General features: G+C 39.8%; 1 protein-coding gene across 5 annotated transcripts in view; it reads right to left on the bottom strand.

Annotated features, from left to right (window-relative positions):
• Positions 1-22,908, bottom strand: part of LOC117384408 (plectin-like) — a 74,400-nt gene that overhangs the window by 34,222 nt on the left and 17,270 nt on the right. For 3 of the 5 annotated variants that reach the window (XM_055227826.1, XM_055227827.1, XM_055227828.1), the window contains exon 1: positions 11,094-19,690. The exons of 1 other annotated variant lie outside the window; for it this stretch is intronic. In XM_055227826.1, coding sequence (XP_055083801.1) covers positions 11,094-19,404 — 8,311 coding nt within the window. In that variant the 5' untranslated portion in view covers positions 19,405-19,690. Of the gene's footprint in view, positions 1-6,001; positions 6,123-11,093; positions 19,691-22,908 lie in introns of those variants that run through there. One more of the 5 variants, XM_055227831.1, reaches the window with a different exon arrangement.

Below are 22,908 nucleotides of genomic sequence, written 5' to 3'. Positions count from 1 at the left end.
TGGATAGAAGCTAAAAGTAGAAAAGTTGCCAGGAATGTCAGTAACAATGAGAAAGATTTTACAAGTATATTTATTTTTGTGCCATGGTTGTGTGGTGTTACAGCAGTTTATTTTAGTCATGGAGTCAAAAGTAGTGGGCTTGCAGAAGTAAGAATAGTAGTAGTAGAAGCAGTAGGCCTATACTGTTATGCCTATAGCTCAAATCCTAATATTAGTTGTCAAATACAATGAAAGCCTTGTACATGTACTTGTTTCCATAGTCTTAAAAACATTAAACTCAGGGTATTTCCCAGCTTCTATATAGTTTTTGACACTTCACAAAAGCCCAAAAGAGGAAACCTGAGACATGTTTCCACGACAACATCTAGAACACAGAAGTGTGAGTAACAGATGGTCTGGCTCATGGGGATATTTTTGGATGCCAAGTCTTCCAGAAAGTAAATGTGGGAATTGGGAAAACACCTACTTCAAACACTACCAGGAACTGCGTATGTTCCAGTGAGCACTAGAGGGAGCTAAAGCCCAAAAGTCTCAAGTCTCACTCAAGGCAATCCCCAATTGTTTAACAGTACAGAAAAATCACAAGATTTGACTCAAACCCAGATTTTTTTTTTTTTTTTTTTTTGCAGAGATTAGTATGGATTATGAATCAGAGCAGTAGACATATTTATCCTATAGACTTTGGGTCAAATGTCAAATTAATGAAACCTGTCAGTGTTAACAAAGATACAGATTGGTGACAAGAGCTGGTGACAAGGTGATAACACTTGACCTGTTAACAGATAAGCAGAACAAAGCAGACCCCTCCACACATAAAGAAGTCACATATTTACAATGGTCCACGTGAATCCCAGTTCTCAGCACATGCACTCAACTTGTTCTCACACATTTAATGTCTATATTTCTGACTACAATTATTAAACCTCACCACAATGACTGCTAAAATATGGCTGGCATGAAAATTGTTTTACTAGTGTTATTTTTATTGCAGCAGGACAGGTAGAGACAAGTGTCACTAAATGTTTCAAGGATCTTGCTGTTACAGTAGTCACACATTGTTTCTAGTGTCTTTTATAGTAAAATATCAGAGCATACAGTGAGTACTTATTAGAAACTCAAGTACTCAAAATGCATTAAACATAAATTAGGATATGTCTTATGTTAGTGACACTACAGAGAAATTAAGACTACTAAAACAAAGTTAAGGGAGCTCTTAATGGGACGTCCTAAGCAAGTAAACAGTGTGAAAGCATGTTGACTTGGCAGAGTGTAAGCAAACCTTAATTTTACAGTCCATGTCATTACCATTCATCACTCACCAAAACAGCCTGCACCGGTAATTACTCCTCTCACCATAGACTCCATACAGAAATATCTTATGATGATAAATCACGCTATCACAGTCAAAGATTTCTGTGATTTCTGCTATCGTGTCCCTGTCAAGAGACCCTCACACGAGAGCATCCTGAAGGCTTCCCCCGGGCAAAAGTGGACCAACTGGTGACAGGTGGCTTAAAAGAGCAGCTTTTTAACATAAGAATGCTGAATGTCCTGTCCTGTCCCTTTTACTAAAGCTGAAATTTAAAGATAACAAACATATAATCCAACAGAAATGACGCGTAATCCCATCTTCTTATTAATGAAACAGGACATTCACTACAGCAGTTGTGCACCCCCGTCATGAGGTTATTTGCTTCATTTCAAATAGTAACAGTGTTTTGTGAAAATAAATTCCTGAAGTGTATATACATATTTCATAATGTTGTGTAGTGAATATTGTGAACATTAAAGATAACATGCAAGGTTGACCTGATTTTTTTACTGCATTTTTTCCTATTTTTAATCATAATAAAGAAGCACACACACAAAGGTTGTTGTGCTACCATCAATATCAACACATATTTTTCCAACCAACTGAAAGGACTACCAATGGCCCCATGTCTAGCCATCGGGACGACGAGCTAGCGCCACACACCTAACCTCTCCAGTGAAATGATTTAAATGCGCCACGTTCTCCGTTTACAGGACACTGCCCTCTGACCTGAAACTTAGAGGAAATCGTGCTCAAATGCTGAAGTCTGATCAATCACACTCGAAGAAATTTTAAGAGGGGTCACCTGGGTATAAATAAACGCCTCACATGACATCGGAAGTGTCTCCATGGCCCCTGCGCAACTCATAAATAAAGAAATGACCCAAAAGTGCTACCACAGGACCTGGAAAAAAAACCCTTCCAAACCGACATTGTATTTCGATATATTCACAGTATGAGTCAGATTAAAAATGACTCATCTCTACTGGTTTGAAGAGTGCTGTATTGTGGGTAACTGTTCTACATACAATTCCCTGTCCTAGAGCATATGTGTGTGCCAGCATAGGCTTTACTGAAGAAAGAGTGAAAGGAGTATGGGAATTTCCACAGGCCAAACCAAAAACTGAATTCAAAAGTCTGACACAAAGTTTACCAGTATACTATTATTGTTAAATACAAGCACATTTTCAATACATTGCTGTAGTAATTTTATACTGGGTTGGGAAATGCAGGTTCATACAGGTTAACTTATAGGAATATATACAATCCTTTATTATAAATATTTTGTGATTCACCTATTACAAGCTAAAGTAGATGAGACAGAAAGAGTGCCCTTATCATACAGAACTTTTTTTAATTGATGTGAGCAGTAATTGTAAAATGTGATTATAGCATATTCCTACTCTATAATTATTATTTTGGTTTGTAATTGTTCCATTTGTTTTGTTTTTAATTTTTTTTGTTGCTGCAAACTGTGTGATCCACTGCATAAACTGAGTATGTGCAGTGATTTTTTTTACTAAACAATCTAAAAATCATTATCTTATCTTGGACTAATGACCAGTTGTTTGACCAGTTATTCCAAAGCCCTACTACAGTGAAAATTCCTCACTTGCTAATTATCTCCAATTAAATCTCCTTAAGTGTGGGAAAGGCCTGTCATTCAGAACAGTCTCGTATGCAACCTCAGTGCCATCTGTTACACTATATAGTGCTAGGCCCCACTGGTTGACACACAACGTATGGCAGCACGAGGAAGAGAAAACAAACAAAGTGCAAAGGTTAAAGTTCACGGGGAGAATGCCAACTGATGTGCCTTGTGAGGGGTGTTTACAGTGTCATACAGGCCATGGCCTCTTAAGGCTGATCATACCTTTTTTCCAAATCACTGTAATAAAGTAGATTTGAGGGTAACTGCAACAGAGAGTGGATTGTAATGCCTATAATTGTATATAAGATTAATGATCATTTAAATTAAGCTATTTAGTTAAATTTGTTATCATTGTTTTTGTCTTTTTATTTATCTTATCTTTATGTATCTTAATCTCTATATTATAATGAATTGCAGGCTGTGTTGTTACAAGTCTCAGTCTGAGTGAGAGGAGAAGAGAGCTGTACCCACAAAACAGGAGCCAGCAATAAGGGACAGCTAAGACCAGAAAGCCCCCTGACAGGCCCACGCCATAGAAGATCATCAGCTGCATTTATAACTCTGTATCAGGGAATAGAGAGAGAGGTCGAGGTCAGATAAAAGGAGGGACAGTGGAAATATGCCCTATGACATTTTCACTTGTATCTCAGTGGTTCACCTGATAGAGTCACCTTCCCCTTTTGGCACAATAGGCCTTCTATTGTGCCAAAACTGTGGCACTGGTGGGTTACTTACTATTACCATTTTCTCTATACTTCTTCCCACTTAAAAACAACTTTGTAACAAATACTTTTAACACAAATCTCCACTTGGGCTGTGATATTAATAAAATGTATAATTCTGATTTCAATTATTAGTCTATTCAAATACAAAAATGTTGTAAAATGTAATTAGATACCTTCTGTTTAGAATATGTGCTCATTCTGCCATTCAAAACCTGGAGCAGAGACACTTGGCGAATTAGATATACTTTCTCTACAGGTTAATTTTGAAATTGGAGAAGTAATTGTGATTTCAATAACAAATAATTGTGAATATAATTTTTTCCATAATCGAGTAGTCCAAACAGCTGCAAAATGTATCTCAATAGTAGTTGAATACGTAGGTACATTTGTAATCTGGAATTTGTATTGCGTTTATGAATACAATCAGTAAAAGCAATACACATTACGGATGTTGATTTATCATTTCAGTCACTCTCAGTGGGAAAACTTACATTTGAAATATTATACTCAAATATAATATAATAAAGAAGAAACCTGCAGAGGCTTCAAATCAATGCAACAACTACAAAAGCACAAACTGTCAGCAGCAGCTTTCTGGTATTCACAGCTCTTCTCATCACAGTGGAACAGGTTTGGGTGCAGCCTGGGTACACAGTACACATAGCTGCCCTGCCACATAACTTATTATTTCCCTTGTGGATGAATAATGTTTATATAAGTCTATGTCCAACTAATCAGCATTTCAGAAATTCACAACTCTGAGTGGGTGAGACTTGAATGTTTTGCTTCTTGTTTGACATGTGTCACTACACCATCTTGTAATGGACCTACTTCCTTTTCAACACATCCATCCCCAAAGAATATGACGGCAGTGTAAAGTTATAGCACGGCGAAAGCGCAGAGTGACTTTCGAGTGACCACATCCCTACGGAGAATGGCGACACGCTTTCAAGGTTACACCAGACTTTGACAAATGCAATGGATAAGCATGCCACATAAATCCTTAGTAAAGCCATTGTATTAAAACAATGTCTATCTCAGTCAAAGCCTAAAATAACACATACGCAGAACTAAAATTACGACACGAAGCCCAAATTCTATAAGGCCAAATACTTCTCTCCATCTTACCTTCCTTGTTGGGTTTTCTAAATCGCCAAAACAAGATGAGAGTGACTACGTGACCTAAAATCACCAATGCGGGGAAACTGGGTCCAACTGAGTTATCATCATGCATTGTTAGGAATATAGAGGAGCAATAAGGTAGAATAAAGCAGAGGACAGTGAGTGACAGGTGGTCCCAGCCTAGTGAAAGTGGAGAGTGGGATGGTGCTCAGTGGGCGTGGCATCAACCATAAAAAAAGAGTTGGAATTTCTAATGTTTTGCCTTCCCATGAGTTGAAATTCTCTGCGCTCGGCCTGATTGTTCAGCTGTTTAGGGCATTTGTGACTGCAGGCTTTACTGTATACTGAATCTGATTAGGTGTGAGAGGATAAACAGCCACTTGTGTTTGCTTTGGATGATGGAAAAGTATTTATATTGTGATATAATGATTATAATTTTCCACAATTTGCCACAATACGTGTGTTATCAGCTGTTAGGAGCTTGCTATGAAATTATGGCAATCAGAAAATGTGATATTTGCTGAAAAATAAAAATATAAAAACAATTCTACAGTATATTTAATTAAGTAATTCATCAAGCGAATAATTAAAAGTCTATAAATAATTTTAAATATCCCACATTTATGACTGTATATGTAAATGGCAATAATGACTCAGCACTCAAGCTTAACAACACACTTCAATACTTTTCCTTAATACTTGCTTCATAGCATAATGGCTGAATAAATATAGCGTAGTTATCAGTAAATGTCTAAACCAGCACAATAGGTAAAGTACACAAAAAGAAGTACTTCTTACGATAATCTAACTCCACTGTATTCTCTCTGCGACACTCTATAACTGACTGAAGCAGATATCCGCAGCCATCAAGAGCAGAAGGCATTGTTCACCTTTCACATCGCCGCCTGTCCATCCACATACCAACAAAACTCGGAAAATTGAAAAGTGTCAGCCAAGATTACGCTGGTCACATTGCTTCCAGGGGTTTAAAAATGGAAACAATCTGTACTGCGGTAAGTGTTCCTTAAATGTGAACACCTGTGTGACATTTGTACAGGCCAGAAACACAAGACTTCACGCACTGCATTTGCCAAGTTACCAGACAACAAGACTGACAACCAGACAAGCCAGACAGCCAGACACCGGACAAGGTTAAGAGTTAAAGATACAGGTCGATACACTTGAACCTACCAGGTATGATCTTCATCTAAGGGAGGAAAAGGAGGCCTGAGGAGAAGAGAGCTGGACAATTGCGGGACCCGGCACGACTGGGAAGAAGCTACTGTGTGCTGGCTTCCCCTCTTTCTCTTTTGCTGTGGTTAACTTTGACAGACTGTGCCTTCTGTTTTAGAATGCTCACCAAGGGCCAAGTGAGAGAGGGGTGGTGGTGTTGGGTGGGGTGGGCAGAGTGGGGGGCACACATGCAGGGCTAAGAGAGGGGGGCGTGGGCTGGGTGGTCAGGGGAATGGTTATAAATATCCACGCAGAGCCAGATGATCGCACTGTGTCGCACTTAGAAAATGATGGCAGCGCTGTGGAGGGACACTTGGCTACATTCGCCCCCTAGAGATGGCCCTCGCATATAGCAAACACAAACAGGGTGCCCCGCTAGCATGTAGCTTTGATGGCAGTGGTGTCAAGTTTTATATCCGGAGTCATTCTGTGCTCACTGCAGATACTGAAACAACTTATCATCAGAGGGGTTGAGGTAACTACAATTTGAACTGAATTGTTTTGTTTTTTTTGCACTTTCATCCAAGGACATTTTATTTTAAAGGGCCCATATTACCCTATTTTCTTATCTATGATACAATGTTGTTTCTTCATCAAAAACATATCTTGTGTTTGTTTCATTCACACACGTTTAACACAATAATGCTGTATGCTTAGGCTGTGCTTCTCTCATATGGAAAACACTCTGTTCCCCCTTGTGATGTCATGTGGTAATACAGAAAGTGCTCCACTGTGTTTTTAAACTCCATACACTGTGACTCACTAGAATCATTTGGATGATGTCCACCCTGGAGTTTCCAATCTCGACTAAACAAAACATAAAAGGTAGCTGTTAACTTGAAAACTACCGCTCCGTGACATCACAAAGTGAAACAGAGCATTTTGAGCTTTGGAGATGTGGACAGACTAATAATAAAAGGTTGCTCAAACGTAAGTGAACAAAACAAAACACAATTCCAGGTATGTTTCTGATGAGCTTACAATGTGCTAACATGGCTAAAAGTTGACAAGAGTCAATTTTGCATAGTATAGGACCTTTAAAAGGCTGTAACAAAATGGCATGCATCTTTTGGGTCTCTGTGGTATGGGCCTAAATCACTCAGCTGTCTGTCACCTTTATTGCTAATCCTTTTTAGTACCATGGGAATGTCTGTTTATTTTACTGCATCCCTTTGGTGCTACAGTTGTGTCTATGCATTCACATTAAGCCTGCCATTTGATCATTAAGGCAGGAAAGCACTTAAATTACCATTGGCTTAAGTGATGAAAAGCAATATGCACAGGAAAAATAATTGCATGCACGTTGAGTTAGTTTAGTGATGGACTTTGAGGGGTGGTACTATAAGTGGAGCTTCTGACCCTTTGGTGCTCATTGTCCATTGCTTTTGGGAACATAGCAATGTATAACACTATCTAAAAATAGCAAGTTTTAATATACATAGATTAGGGTGCTGACATGTGGTATCATTTGGCTGTAATGTTGAAAGCCTTTCCACTCAATGTCTAGAGAGATGAGCTTGGATTTTCCTCCCATGTGAACTTTGGGCCCTCTAGATGGATGTGAGAAACCAAGGCCCCCTGTACTGTGAGACTGTGGGGAGACTTTCTACAAGATTGCAGGGAATTCCTTCATGGACATTCCCCTGTGCCTTGACAAAATTCTGACCTAAACATTCATGTTATGACGCATACCTGAAAGGTATTTATGGCTGGTGTCTACTGGGAAAAACATCTCTTATTTATCAGGCAAAGATGGAATGTACTGTATATTTAAAGGTGCACTGTGTAACCTTACTGGTGGGAGGGTCCACCACCCACTTCTGTATGAGATGTTATTGCTTTGCCTGGAATGTTCTACAATAAGGCATTTAATGTATCCATTTACCAGATCCCCATGGTGATTCATGTGTTTAATGCTATACATCCCAAGCAAAATAAATAACATCTCCATGGTGACAAGTAGCAGACCCTCCCTTAGAAAATATAATCAGGGCTTGGAACAATTGCAAAAAGTATACTGGTTTCTGGACTTGAGTTGTATTTGCACAATATATTTTGACTACTTTTTCTGTATGACTGAAAGAAGGAAAAACAAAAACAGAAAAACAATTTGATGTGAAAACAAGACACTCCCATACACCCTTATTTATCTTTCGTCAAGTCCTGAGTTTGTTGCTTTACACAGGCTTTGTAATAAGACCTTTCTCACACCAAGGGAAATGACTAATATCACAACTATCCCAGACAAGCCCTCAATATATTCCACATGTTATTGATCTGGGAAGTGGGGATGTAGTGTGTGATGGTCAGTCCACAAATTGTTTTCCTATCATAAGACGTTGATCATGTACCATCTTTAATAGCGAGAGCCTCCTATTAAACTTGATCCTAACATTGAGCTTGCCAAAATGTTATTTGATGGAGGTCACTAAGTGTATCTGACAAGGCTTGTAGACACTCTTCACGACTCTTTAAATTTAAACATCAACTGCTAATGGTGCTATCCAGTGTCACTTTGTTGATGAGAAGGGAAATGTTTTTCATTTCTCAGGTTAAAAAATAAACTGTTTATCACGCCAACACATGGCTTATCGACTGTAACTTGTGATGAATATTGCTTAAGACTGGGCACAGGATCAATTGGGCTTGAGTAATAGTGTGGGGAAGCTGAATCATCTGTCACAAGTTGTTAATTTAGGACAAACGTTTTGTATAATAAAAATAGAATAATGTTAACTTAGGACTATTGTGTGTGCTATCTTTGAGCCTTTGAAAGGAATTGTCTGCATTGGGAGGAAATAACATAATACTGATTCATTCTTCACACTTTTTCATACTAATTTGTAATAACAAGTATAAAAGTTAATCCATCTCTGAAAATCAAATACTCTAGGGTGTGTCTTTGTTGCATAGTTCCAAAAATGTGAGCCATTATATTGTAACAGTCAAGATAAGCCCATTCCCTACCACAAATGATTTCCCCAAAAGATTCAGCAATAAAAACAGGGCATGGCTGCACAGGTTATTTATTATATTATGAGACATATTATGAGGCAGATACCCATCTAAATTTGGCAAGTACTGACAATGTTCATTCATAAACTGACATTTTCGAGAACAACTGGATGGAAATGTTCAAACTCGCAATTCTTTCTGATTTGTATGGTTTGTGTGAGTCACTGTATCAGAATTATACGCCACTATAATGAGAGGCACCAGTCTACTGCAGCAGCCCATTTAACAGTCACAGAGGAATGCAATGGGCATCATTTTGGTGATGAAAACAGAGGAGGTCGCTGGTATGTCTGCAAAGTCATTGAGGCTAAGTGCCGCTGGTGCCGTGTGTGGGCAGTGGTTAGATTTTTTTTCCCCCCCAAAATGACTGCTATGGCTAACCAGGTACTTTATCCATACAAAAAAATCTAAAGACTGGAATGTCCTTTTCCCTATTCAAAGTGCAACCTCAAAAAGCCACACCTATAAACATCAAAGTATATCAACCAATGTAGATAAGGATAGGTCAGACAGGATTATAATGTAACTTATGTGGTAGCTCTTTTGAAGGCAACTGCAAATACAAAGGGCATCAGTGGACAGCAGATGTCAGCAGTGGGTCAGCAAACACTGGCCAACAATGATGGACAAACCTTAAAAGAAACAATACTTTACCATGTTTGTGTCAATGAGAAGTGAATATAACTGAATAGAATACATACCACACACATTTTACCATAATAACCTCCATATGTTGACTGTTATGCATGTGATTTATGAATGTCAGAGGATTTCTTCATGATCAGAACAGATTAAACAGAGGACTTGGGCAGTTAATTGAATCCAGATCTGGTGTCACGTGCGAGTCCAAACAAACATATCCTACAAGAGTCATGAGCAATGTCTCTCTCTGTCTTTTAAGCAGACCCACCACTGACAACGCCCTGGGATTTTCTTATCAATTCTAAAAGCCGTATAATTTATAATAGCATAGATTTTATTATGCACTATGCAAAGCTAGCATACTCATTTAAAAATTTCATGGACTGTCAGTTCAAATCTTTGAAACATCTGCAGAATTTGGTCATATGAATGTGAGTCAGCGATGAACTTTTCCAAGCATGGTTTCACTTCAGCAGGACATGCCACAACACATGATGCATTTTTCTTCCTCCTACAATTCTTTCAACTCATTTAACAGGTTACCTCACAAAACTGTTATCAGATGGACTCAAGAGCACCTTTCTAAAATGACATGCCACTACACAAAGGAATGCAGTCTATGCCTATCTCATGTGCTCGGCAGATGAGGGGAGAGGCACCAGTATTAAGAACATTCTGATAGAGTAAAGGAGGAGAGAGACTCCCAAATGCACCACGCCCCCTCTGAGTCAGTCTGGCTTTAACCATGTCTGCAGGGAGCAGGCGAGGCTGGATCTCTGAGAACTGCCCCACCTTTTTGGAAGAGCGACAGGTCTGCACATTCTTGCATTACAAACACTCCACGAGTTATTGATTTTACAAAAAAACAGCATGCACTATGACAGAGATTGATTAACACTTGGAACTCTGTACAAAATAAACACAGAGTAACTTGGAGCATATTTGATTAACAGCAAACCGGCTCACGTTGTAAAAGAGGAAGATATGCTTTCATTTTAAATAAAAAGAGGAATCGCTGCCATGGTGCCCGTGAGACAACTGTCTTGAACACTCCACAGACAGTGATAACATCTACACACACGTAATTAAATAACAGCCACATCTCAAGACTTATCACTGTCTGAGGAAAAGTAATCCTTCCAGAGACTAGCACCCACATGACAACCTAGACGGTATGTGTCAACTATTATCAAATGGCACCATGCACAAAGGAATTACAACAAACACAGACTGCAGCATATATTATAATTATCACAGAGCCAGTGTTGTGTAGAATTCACAATAGACCTATAGTCAAATATTCCCCCACACATCCAACACAAAGACGGTCCATCACATGCACATGCAAAGTGGAACAGCTCTAAAGTAGTAAATTGAAAAGACGTGAACAAACCTTCCACGAAGTTAAAAGTCTTGTCTTCTGGGTCCACAAGCGAGTGGTCCCAGTCCCCTTCAGCAGCTCCTGGGAAAGAGGGCGGAGGTCCTCCCTGTAAAAGTGACCTCTCTATGGCAATCTCCTCCAAAACATCCAAGTCCAATTCATCTTCTTCGTCCTCCTCACATGCCACAGGTGGTGGAGGTGACTGCCCGCCTACTGCAGCATCAGGACTAACTAGCCGCTTCACCTCCACTATCTCCTCCACTACAACTATTTTCCTCCTCATGTTGGATTCGTCAGTTTCACAAAATATGGAGTAAGTGGGCTCCCCCAGCTGAATCTGTGAGACGGCAGGTGTAGTGGTGGCAGAGGGTGTGTCCTTTACCAACTTCTTCTTCGTCTCTTGAATGTGCGGCAGTGACTTTGAACTGGCGTGGCTTTCCTCTGTGCTGCGCTCTGCTGCCTGAGTGCTCCACTGCTGTTGTGCAACTATGGGAGGCTCCGAGTGCGGGTGGAGGGGGCTGTCCCGTGCCTGACTTGCAGCTGCCTGTGCTGTTGTTAGCGCTGTTGCCTCTGACGCTAACTCTCTGCTCTCTCCCTTCTCTGTGGAGGATGTTTTTGCCTTTGGAGCTCTCTGCATACGTTTTTCAGCACGGGGCAGAGCAGGCTCCACCTCTCTTTTGTCTGCCGGGGCCTCAGGGAGCACAGCTGCTGCCTGGACAGTTTCCTCACTATGCATTCTTTCAGCAGTCATTTTTGGACCAGCATTGCTTTCTGTCACTTCTGAGGTCACTACAGGGTCGTCCCTCACAGTAACCTTGGTCGGGTCAGTGCCCTGTGTAGATGCCAGGGGTTCTGCTTCCGGCAACAGTCCAGGCTCAGTGTTTATGGTTTCTGATAACTGGGCTGCTGCAGGCTTTTTCCCTTTACCTTTCCTCTTAGATTTGCCCAGCTCGAGAGTAGTTTTAACAGGGCTTATGGGGGATTTAGGCTCAATAGCAGGCTCTTGGGTTTGTTCTGTGATCTCAATGTGTGTTTTTTTATGCATTGTCACAGTTTCACTTTCAGACAGGGTCTTTTTTACTTCTTCTGGCCTAGAAGATTTTTCTATCTCAGTTTTTTGTGCAAGATTAGCAAGCTCCTTTGGTTTTATTGCAGGCCCTTGTGCAACAGACTCTCCCAGTGCAACTATAGATATTTCCTTGACTGGTTTATCACTAGTCTCTTTTGAAATCTCAATTATTTGCCCTTTGTCATGGCTGGGTTTACTCTCAGGTGACCTTTTGTCTGCAGGGCCGCCACTTGTTTGGATAATATTTTTGTCCTGAGAGGGGATTCCTGTAATGTTTTCTTTCCTAATATCTGGTGGGTGCTCTGTAGTTGGGGATTTCTTCTTCTTTCTTTTGGATTTTGAGCTGGGTCCGGTCATGTCTTGTTCAGTCTCAGTAATAAGCTCTTCTGGACCCTCCAGTGATTTTTCATCCTTTTTGACAGGGGCAGCCAGCTTTAAAGTTTGAGTGGGGTCCGGGGTGGGCTTTCCGACTTGTGTAGTTTCTGGCAGTGTGACTGAACATTCTTGGGGGATTTCGGTTTTAGTTGGTTGAATATTTGTTATCTCTTCAACAGTGTCTTGAGTGTCTTTCAGATTTTTGTCTTTCATATCTGCTATGGCCTCTGTGCTACATTGTTTATGAACTGGAGACTTATTTTTTGATTTTGACTTAAAGCTACTGTCAGGAGCTTGTGTTTTAATTTCAACTTGAGATTTTTCATGTTTACTGTCAGAAGCCTGCTCTTTGTCTGTCATTTCCACTACTGATTCAACCTTAATTGTTTTTTCCGATCGTGTAATAGAAACTATTTTCTCTACCACAACATTTTCAAAATTATCTTTAGGACTGGCTGGCTCCTTATCAGTTTTGCTTGCATTAATATTTTGTGCATCTTGTACAGGCTCCACTGGAGGTGCTGTTGAGCTAGGACAAACTGACTCACTCTTTGTCATCATTTCTGTTTTTGGCTCTCCTGCAGTTGGAGGTGAGAGAGGAGCAGCAGTTGAGGTAATAGTTTTCCCCTCAGTGTGGGTCTCTTCTTCTGTTGTGGGTTTAATTTCCAGGCCTCTGTCTCCAGGCAACTCACTCACAGATTTCTTCTTCTTCCTTTTAGATTTTGTTTCTCTTGTAGGAATGATGACCTCTTCTGTCTGTTTTGTAACGGATGTCTCTACTGTAGATGCATCTGTAACTGGCCCCTGAGTGTCTTGCTGTAAATCAGGGGTTTCTTGTATAAATTCAACTTTTGTAATTTTCTGAACTGTCACTGTTTTTAATTGAGTCTTCTTTAGCTCAATTTGTGCTACTTCTGTGTTAGTAACTGTCTTCTTACTGGGGCTGGTTGGTTCCAGTGTAGTTTTGCTGACAGTAGTTTCCTCTGTTATATTTGTAGTGACTAAAGACTCCACTTGGGGTGCTGCTGAGATTTTAGGAGCAGTCTCATTCTGTTTAATGATTCCTTTAACTGGCTTATCATCACTTTCTGTCATGTCCAGTGTTTCAGATTGATTGACTTGCTTCTTATCAGTGTCAGGCATGGTAGATAAAACCGCATTGGCAGTTTTCCCATCAGTTATCTTTTGGGCAAGTTCATGCTTGGCCTCTGCTTTATTTTCTGGACTGCTGTCTTTCGGCATCTCACTCTCAGATTTATTTTTCTTTCTCCGAGATTTAGAGCTTATCGGTGCCTCCTGGTGAGATTCACTTGCAACTGCAGGGCTGGATTCATGTACTGTCCCTTTAAGAGTCTCTGGATGCATTTCTTTGACTGGAGGAATTACTTTATCAGCTTGTGCTCCCTCAGTATTTGGCAAACTCCTTATTCCATGTATTTCTTGTTTGATTTCAACTTGAGTTATTTTCTGAACTGGCTCTCTTTTCTCTTCCCCTGTCTTTTTTGATGTGACTGACTCCAGGCTGGTTTTGTAGGGCAAAGATGAGCTGGGACAAATTGAATGTGTATTTTCTATCACATCTATCATTTCTGTTGACATTTCAGGTGCAGTTGGTGTTGTTTCTTTGCTGGTTTTAGTCTCATCTCTTTCTGCAGGTTTGATTTCGGGGCTAGTGTCTTTGGGTGACTCACTCTTTTCTTCTTTCTTCTTCTTTCTTTTTGATTTTGTTTCTTTGACATTTATATTTACTTCATCTGTTATTGTTGTCTGTATCACATCTGTTACTGTTTGTTTAGTGTATAGTTGACCATCAGAACTTTTTAATTCAGGCATCAGGCCTTCGTGTATAATTTCAACTTTAGCTATTTTTTGAACAGTCTCAGATTTCAGCTCAGCTACAGAGGTCTCAGGCTGTTCATGTTTAATTTTACTAACAGCTTTCTCTTTGGGGCTGGTTGGCTCCAGGCTGGTTATATTCTCTACCACAGATGTAGTGTCTTTATATTCTATTTGAGGCAGGGCTGAGCTCCCAAAAGCAGTCTCATTTTCTTTGGATATGTCTTTGATTGGTTTCGCATTACTGTCTATGGTCTTAATTGTTTCAGATAGTTTTATTCCCTCATTGTTGGAGTCAGCTGGAGCAGATTTAACTGAAATGACAATATTCTCATGATCCATTTCTGAGAAAGTTTGTTGATTTATCTTTTCTTTATTTTCTGAACTGTCTTGAGGTGTCTCACTCTCAGATTTCTTCTTTTTTCTTTTGGGTTTAGAGCTCATGGGGCCCTCCAGTTGAGATTCACTTGCAGCTACAGGCCCGTGTTCTTGTGCTGTCGCTTTAAGAGCCTCTGGTGTAATTTCTTTGATGACAGGAGGAATTACCTTCTCAGGCTGTTGTGCAATAGGAATCTTTGCTGTAGACTGAATAGAAACTTGTTCTTGATTATTTGGCAAGCTCTTCAACAAGTCAGGCGTGTTTTGATCAATATTAGTGGTTTTCTGAAGTGTCACTGTTTTGTCTAGAGTAACTTCTGTTGTTTTAATTTCACTGGGCTCCTGATTGGTTTTGCTAATAGCAACAGCAGAGATGTCAGTTTGCTTAATGTCAATCTCTGCATTTTGCTTATTTTCTGGACTAGTGTCTTTTGATGTCCTACTAGCAGATTTCTTCTTCTTTCTCTTTGATTTGGAGCTTGATTCAAACACTTTTTCATTTTCATCTACTTCATTTATTTCCTGCGCAGTTACTTCCATATTATCTGGAACTTTTTCATCTGTAGAAATCACCTTTTCATCATTTCTAGTTTTTTCTCCTGTCGTCCCATCTCGACCTTGTTCCCATGTTTCTAGTGGAGAAACGAATGGTCTGTCCTTAGCTGATAATTGGTCTTGTGCAACTTCAACGATTTTCTGAAGTGTTACTATTTCAGTCGTGTGCACTCCCTCTTCTTTGGCACTGCTTGGTCCCTGGCTGGTTGTGCTGACTGTAATTTTGTTCTCAACAGGTGCAGTGTCAGAATCTCCTGGTTGTGCTGTAGAGCTCCCTGCTGTAGTCACGTTTCCATCACTAACATCAGAAATAGTCTTTATTTCCTCTTTGAATGTTACATGCTTCACTGGATGTTTGACTTTATCTACTGGCAGCGATGTGGGGACAGGCTGGTTTATATTTGCACCCTCAGTTTCAGCCTCTTTAATAACTTCCTCTGATGATTTTTCATCTTTAGAGTCCAGTGGAATCATATCAGTTGTTTGTACATGTAATGAGTTTTCCACGAAGGGCTTGTGCTCAGGTAGTTCTTCAGGACAGGTTGTCACAGGAAATTTATCTCCTGGTTTTCTGGTTTCTTCTGTAATTTCAACATTTACTTCTTCAGAAACGGTTGTATTTTCAGGCTCTTTGACAGTGATTTGGCTCTCTGCCATTTCCTTTGCTGCATGTGTGTCAAGTGGAGGCTCAGCTTGAGGTTTGGTAGTGGTCGAAGACGCAATTTCTGTAGTCTTATTTGTGACAATTTTAATTTGTGCATTTCCCATTTCATCTTTTTCATCAGGTTTTATCAGGTCATCCATACTGTCCTTTTTAGACATGTCCTTTTCATCATTAGTGATAGTAGATGGAACATCAATGTGGACCTCAAGTGTTTTTTTCACTGATATGTCATCTTTAACCAGCTCCTGAGTTTTGGTCTTTACAAATTCTTGTTTGTGTTCACTTTCTTGCATAGACTCCTCTTGTTTTTCATAACTTTCTTTCCCGTCATGAACCACATCAGTATCTATCTTCTCAGTTGCTGTTACATCAGAGGTTGGAGAAATTGCTCCTTGGGGGCAGCTTGATATTTGTGTAAAAGCTGTCTGGATTTGCTCCTGATCCATCTCATCGGATGGTGAATACAGAATTATTTTTCGTTCATTTCTTCTGTCTTTTCTTGGGTGTTTTCTCTTTCCAGCTTTAACAACATCTAAATTGAATGTTTCCATAGTGATGTTTTCTGTAGAAGGGAGCTCTTCATTTGGTATTTCAGTTACTTCACTTTGTTGTATGAGTTTAACTTGAGTTATTATCTTCTCTGTAATTGTTTTCTCAACTATTTCAGGTTTCTCTGGCTCCATATCATCATTTTTAGAAACTGTCTTTTCTTTGGGAGCCACATTGATGGTTTTGCTAACTGTAGTCTTTTCTGTTACAATTACATTTTCACTGGTGTTTGCTTCTTGCTCTTTTGAATTTTCTTGTTTTGTATCAATCTTAATTTCTGGACTTGTATCTTTTGACGATTTCTTTCTTTTTGATTTAGAGCTCCCTGCTGTCTCCTGTTGAGAATCACTTTGAGGAGTGGGGTCATGTGCTGTCACTTTCAGAGCCTCTGGTGTTTGTTCTTTGATGACAGGAGGAATTACCTTTTCAGTTTCAGCCTGTTGTGTAACAGATGTCTCCATAGGCTTAATTGAAACTGGTTCCTGGGTTTCTGGTAGTGCAATAGTTCGCTCCTCATGCACTTTAGTTACTTTCTGAACTGTTACTAATTTGCCTTGTTTCATCTGTGTTACACTTGTCATCCCTTTAGACTCCACTGGTGGCACTGCTGAGCTCTCAGAGGCAAACCCAGTCTTCATAATCACCTCTTGAATAATTTTGTTACTAGTTTCTTTTATTTTGAATGCTTCAGCTTGATCTACCTCTCCCTTATCAGATGTATCTTTATTTTCATACTTGGGTGCAGATAAAACAGGAATATCAGCTTGTTTTGTCTCTGCTTTATTTTCTGAATTGGTTGGTAATTCATTCATAGCTTTCTTCTTCTTTCTTTTAGCTTTAGAGCTCACTGCAGACTCCTGGTTGGCTTGACCATCGCTTGAACTCATTTCATCGTGTACTTGAGCCGCTGGTGTTTGATCAATAATAGTTTTGGTTTCAGTTTGATTTGAGATTGTTTGTTCATCTAGTACTGTAGTATGCAGTTCCTGGATTACAGGTGGTGGTGCAGTGTGGGTTTTTTGATTCAAACTTCCTTGTACATCACATGTTATTTTCTGCACAGTTTCCTCTTTGTTGACATGCAGTTTAAGTTCAGGATCAGTTGGGCTCATTTTTGCATCTTTAATTGTTGCAGAGATATGAGGAACTATTTCTTTGGTTTCATCTCTGGTTGACTTTCCACTAGATTTGCCAGAAACACTCTTTATTTGCTCTTTATCAGAGTCACTTCTAACTCCATGTTGTTGATTCAATGGCTTGATGCCAGTTGACAATTGTGTAATATTTTTTTCTTCAGTGGGTCCCTCTTTATTGATTTTCTTTTTTGGAACATTCAAATTCATATCATGGAGGCTTTCAGAAGTTGGACTTGTGGATTTCTCATTTTTCTTTTTCTTATTTGACTTAGAGCTTGTCTCAGCTACTGGTTTGGCTGTTATAGCATAATATTCCTGTTCAGTGGGTTTAACAATCATCCCTGGGGATTTCTCATTTGCTCGTACTGAATGTTCTACTGATTCCTCTTTGGTCAGTTCTGTGATCACTCCATCTCCCTGAACTGGTTTGGACATTTTAGCAGGGGCATTGGTGGCTAAATTACTATTAACTGTTGGAACAGCAAATGTTGCAGAGTCAGCTACTGTACCAGTTTGTTCTGCTTCAGCACCTTTGGCCTTTTGAGGTATTTGAACTCCATCAGTACACATAACAGGTTTGCTTGTATCACTGCCAGTCACTTGGTCTGGCATCTGTGTGGTCCTTTGAGTTATTTTGGATTCAATAATTGTTTTATTTGCAGCAGGTTTTGTCCAAAGGCTAGTAGTTTCAGTTGTTATGCCAGCCTCTCTAATGCCACGTTTGGTGATGGCCTTTTGACCAGGTGCTTTACCCATGACTGTATTTGTTGAAGATTGTGCAGGAGCCTTAGCCTCTATGGACATATTTTGCTCCACACTAACTTCATTTCTTTGCTCCTTTTGGACTTGTATCTCAAAACTTCTTGTACCCTGCTCATTAATTTTCCTCCATGCCTTCTCTTCAGTGGTCTTCATTGGCTTATCCGTATTTGTTTTGGGAGGGGAGGCTTCAACTAGAACCTTTAATGCTACAGCACCTGAAGTTGCAGCTGCAGTTAATGGTAGGGCGCTAACTGATGGCACACCAGACTTGGATACATCTTGTGATGCAATGCTGTTGTTAAACTGGGCAGAACTTGTAGCTTTCTCAATCTGAACAATCATTTGCTCACGTGGCCTGTCTCCGCTTGCACTTGGCTGCTGCTGGAAGACTTTTGCAAACCTGCTTGTCTCAGTGTTGAAACCATTTGTGAACAAAGACTGACTATTGTCTTCTATTTCTAGTGATGGTTTGGCATCAGCACCAATTGGGCGTCCTCTGAATCTTGGCGTCTTATCAAAGTAGGCATGGCTTTCTCCTGATTCCATCACTCTTCTGCGATAGACTTGACGTTCAGCTAGAGCATCTTTGCTTTCTGCATCTACCCTGCGTCCAGGTTTAGGAACATATGACGTTGGACCTTCTACAGTTTGGACCCGTGCAGCTCTTTGGGCAAAAGCGAAAGTTGAGGTTGGCTTTCGAACTCTTTGAAGGGAAGCTGGGACAATTTCAGAGGGAAGTTTAAGAAAATCACGCAGGTAAACAATGCCCTCATTTGTTAAATACCAATAGAAATGACGCCATGCAAATGTTTCCTTCACAAAGCCTCTGGATTTGAGAGAACCCATCGCACGGATGACTTGGAGATTACTCACATCTTGAATCTCTGGATGCTTTACCTGAGGTCGCTTGTCTTTCTTTGCAACCATGACGCCATCACGAAACAAGATCTCATAAATGGCCCTCAGGTCCCTTAAGGGCATTAACATTCCAGCAACCATGATTGTTAATTCAGTTGTTCACCCTAATGCTAAAATGTGCAGCATCAAAAGGAAGAAACAGAATAGACAACCTCACTTGTGATCCAGTGGAATCCAGTGGCAAAACCGGCTGTCACGTGTCTCCCAATCTAATTAAAGAAAGAATACTCCAAGTTGTGCTGTTGTTCTACTCTTCTCCCTTAGAAGCCGACACAAAAAAAGTATATCCCTTATTCTAAAAAGTTAGAATGCGTGCTGCCCTACTACATTGAGTAAGACAGAATTAACAGTCTGTGTACTGCCGAATGGCAATGACAGAATGGAAGAGAGGGAGGGTGAGTGTGCGAGGAGGAGAGAGAGTGAGACACACTCAACTGGCTCCTCCCCCTGCCATTGCTTAGGAAAGGACTGGCATGGAAAATAAGACTATACTTCTAAATAGTAACATGAACAAGAAAACAAACAATGAAGAAACCTTTATCCTACAATAAACTAAAGCAAAGCAATTATGAGAAAACAAAACTTAAAATGTGTTGGAGCACATGTTCAGTCCTCTGTGACTTTGAAGGAAACACCCACAAGAGCACACACCTCCAATGTAATGTACACACAGCCTGAACTATAACACACCCTTGATCCACATACACAAAAGAGACAAATGAATGAGCACGACTTTATAAGTTTGTTACAAACATGAAAACTTATAAAGAGAGAGGGATAACCTACATGGGGACCAAGTGGCCATCAAGTCCCAGTTGTCTAGTTTTACACATTTCCTGATCAGATATCACTGGGGAGCCCTCTCTCTACACACAGGGAGTGGTCAGATCACATGACAGTGGATTGTCTATAATAATGACAAGTGAGACTGCAAATAACAAAATCGCTTCATACATATAGGGACTTTCTGAGATTAGGACATGACTATTTCTTTTTTAATTGCCTATATAAAGGTCTGCTGTATTCTTATGCATGTTTGTTTTGTAGGGTTACCAAGCAAAAATACCTTCAGTTAGTTTGTAACTGATGCAACAGGTTGTAAGACAGTCTAAAGTTGTACAGTGCAGTTGTAGGTCACCTGATTTAGCTGACAATCTCTTTTGCACAAACTATATAAAGAACTGTGCATTATATAGCTAACCTTTTCAGCAGCACTCTCTGAAACGTGATATCAGATTTCTATCCCTAGATCGCTTCTCTTCTGTACATCTGTTTCTCCGTGTCAATGAGGGTGGACAACTCAAACCACTGTCCAGCAGGATCAGAAACTACTACTACAGTACGCCACCAAAGACAGCTTTTTTGAAAATTTCAAAATACTTTATTGACAAAAAACACGCTGTTTGAAAATCATGACATTAAAAATATGATTTTTGTACAATGCCAGGCTGCCATAAAATGGAAAACAATATAGCTTCAAAATTACAGTAATGAATGGGCAGTGCTGCTGTAAGTGACGCTTCTCAGCTGCTGCAGTTTCAAACCACATGGCTGCACATCCAAACGCCAGCGCAGAACTGTTTATACTTTATTTACTATGGCAACAGGCAAATGAAGTGAGTCAGAGGAGAGAGAGCAAGAGCTCATATCCGTTTACAGAGCTCTGGTGGAGCAGCATAAATCACAGTCTGGGCAGCTGGACCACAGTGTGAGAAAAGTTATGGAGATTATGCTTTTGTACACAGGGGAAGTAGTAGTTAGTATTAGTAGTATTAGTAGTAGTAGTAGTAGTAGTAGTAGTAGTAGTAGTAGTAGTAGTAGTAGTAGTAGTAGTAGTAGTAGTAGTAGTAGTAGTAGTAGTAGTAGTAGTAGTAGTAGTAGTAGTAGTAGTAGTAGTAGTAGTAGTAGTAGTAGTAGTAGTAGTAGTAGTAGTAGAAGTAGTAATAGAGTGATTGGATTAATAGTTTAGTCCATGTTTATGTCTGATTCCTAGTCTAGTTTGAATTTAGTCCTGATTTTGACGTTTCATCCAGTCAAAATGTGATCATAGTTCAGCCCTTGTTATGCCCAGATTTAGTCAAGATTTAGTCCTGATCTACATCAGTGAGTTGTTTTACTGTTTTAATTACTACTTAATTAATATTGCCACATATTTTTTTGAGGAGATCAGAGGAGGAGATACTTAATATTAATAATCTGAACACTGATGGTTTATATCAGAATAGGAAATAATTAACAAACCATTTTTCACACAACAGTTAACCACCATCCTGTTTGACTAATAGATGCCTGCAAGCTACATCACCTGCCTAATCCCCAAATAAACTAGAATCTCAACTTTTTCACGCAAGTTATGTCTAAATGTATATTTAAAAAAAATACTATAAGAGGAGGGGAGATGGCCAAGATCCAACTTAATTCTGTATGTTGAAATGATTATTATTTCTCAATGAATACAAAGGCAATTCAAAGAAGACAGGTCCAGGCATGACATCGTCTAAGAATTTACGTTAGTTGTCAACCAACTCTGAACAGTTAACCCATCACCAAAATGTTTGCTCCAGGGGCAAACCATTAGTGTGATTTCATGCATTGTAACATGTGAACTTCAAACTTCACACAGTGCCCTCTGCTTTGGCCCTAAGCCAAGACAGAAACTTCAGCTGCTGACCTACAGTCAAATATGCCCATTCCAATATGTAGCATCCAGGCTATGGCCGAATTGATATTGCCACGCTCCTGTTTATTATACTCTGGGGTATCAATCGATAAACTTTACATCTAAAATGGGAATTGAAATCTGTAGAATGAGTGTTAATGGTTCTCCAATTTACAACCCTGTATTTTCAAGAAATATATTAGACGATATACTGTGAATTGATATACTCTGCAGCTCACCTCAAAAGGAAGCCCCATCTGATTGACTGAAGCAGATAAAGGGCAGAAAAGGTGTCTATATTGGTCTTATGAATAGATGTCCACTTCTGCTCCAAGCTTTGAAACCTCTACCATTCTAAGAATAGACTTGTCACCACCAACTCATCCAGACTGGCACCAGGCCACTCTAAAGACCTGGTTCTTTATTGCTGGGGGACTGTTGGACTCACACATGTGTGCACCATTCAGATATCAAGTTCAAGCCACTTCAAGTACTTTCAGCCAAGGCAAGGGTCAAGATGTGAGCAGTGGACTGGCTATATTGAACTACAAGATAGTCTATTGTACCAGTATATTACATAACACTTAATAATAATAAAAATCTCTCTGCACAGTTTGTTTTGTGTTAATCCCGACAAGATTATGATGTGCTGTAGCCTCCTCTAAACTCTATTCATAAATGGCAATGAACCTCACTTTATATGATGTAATTGCTAAATATTTGTCACTCCCAAAAAGTCTTGCATTGAATGACTTACTATGAATGTAATGTCATAAAAATAAGACATGAGGATCTTTTACAAAGAGAGCTTATCATCTCTGGGTACAATGAGGATAGTGACCTCTCTGTCTGGGACAGCTGTTGAATAGAGAGGACACCTGGGCTAAACTTAGAGCCTCAAAGGTCATCACTCTCTGTGTTATGAT

Source organism: Periophthalmus magnuspinnatus, chromosome 16, assembly GCF_009829125.3.
Source record: "Periophthalmus magnuspinnatus isolate fPerMag1 chromosome 16, fPerMag1.2.pri, whole genome shotgun sequence".
In the NCBI taxonomy this organism is placed as follows: Eukaryota; Metazoa; Chordata; class Actinopteri; order Gobiiformes; family Gobiidae; genus Periophthalmus; species Periophthalmus magnuspinnatus.
This window is presented reverse-complemented; position numbering and strand designations above follow the sequence as displayed.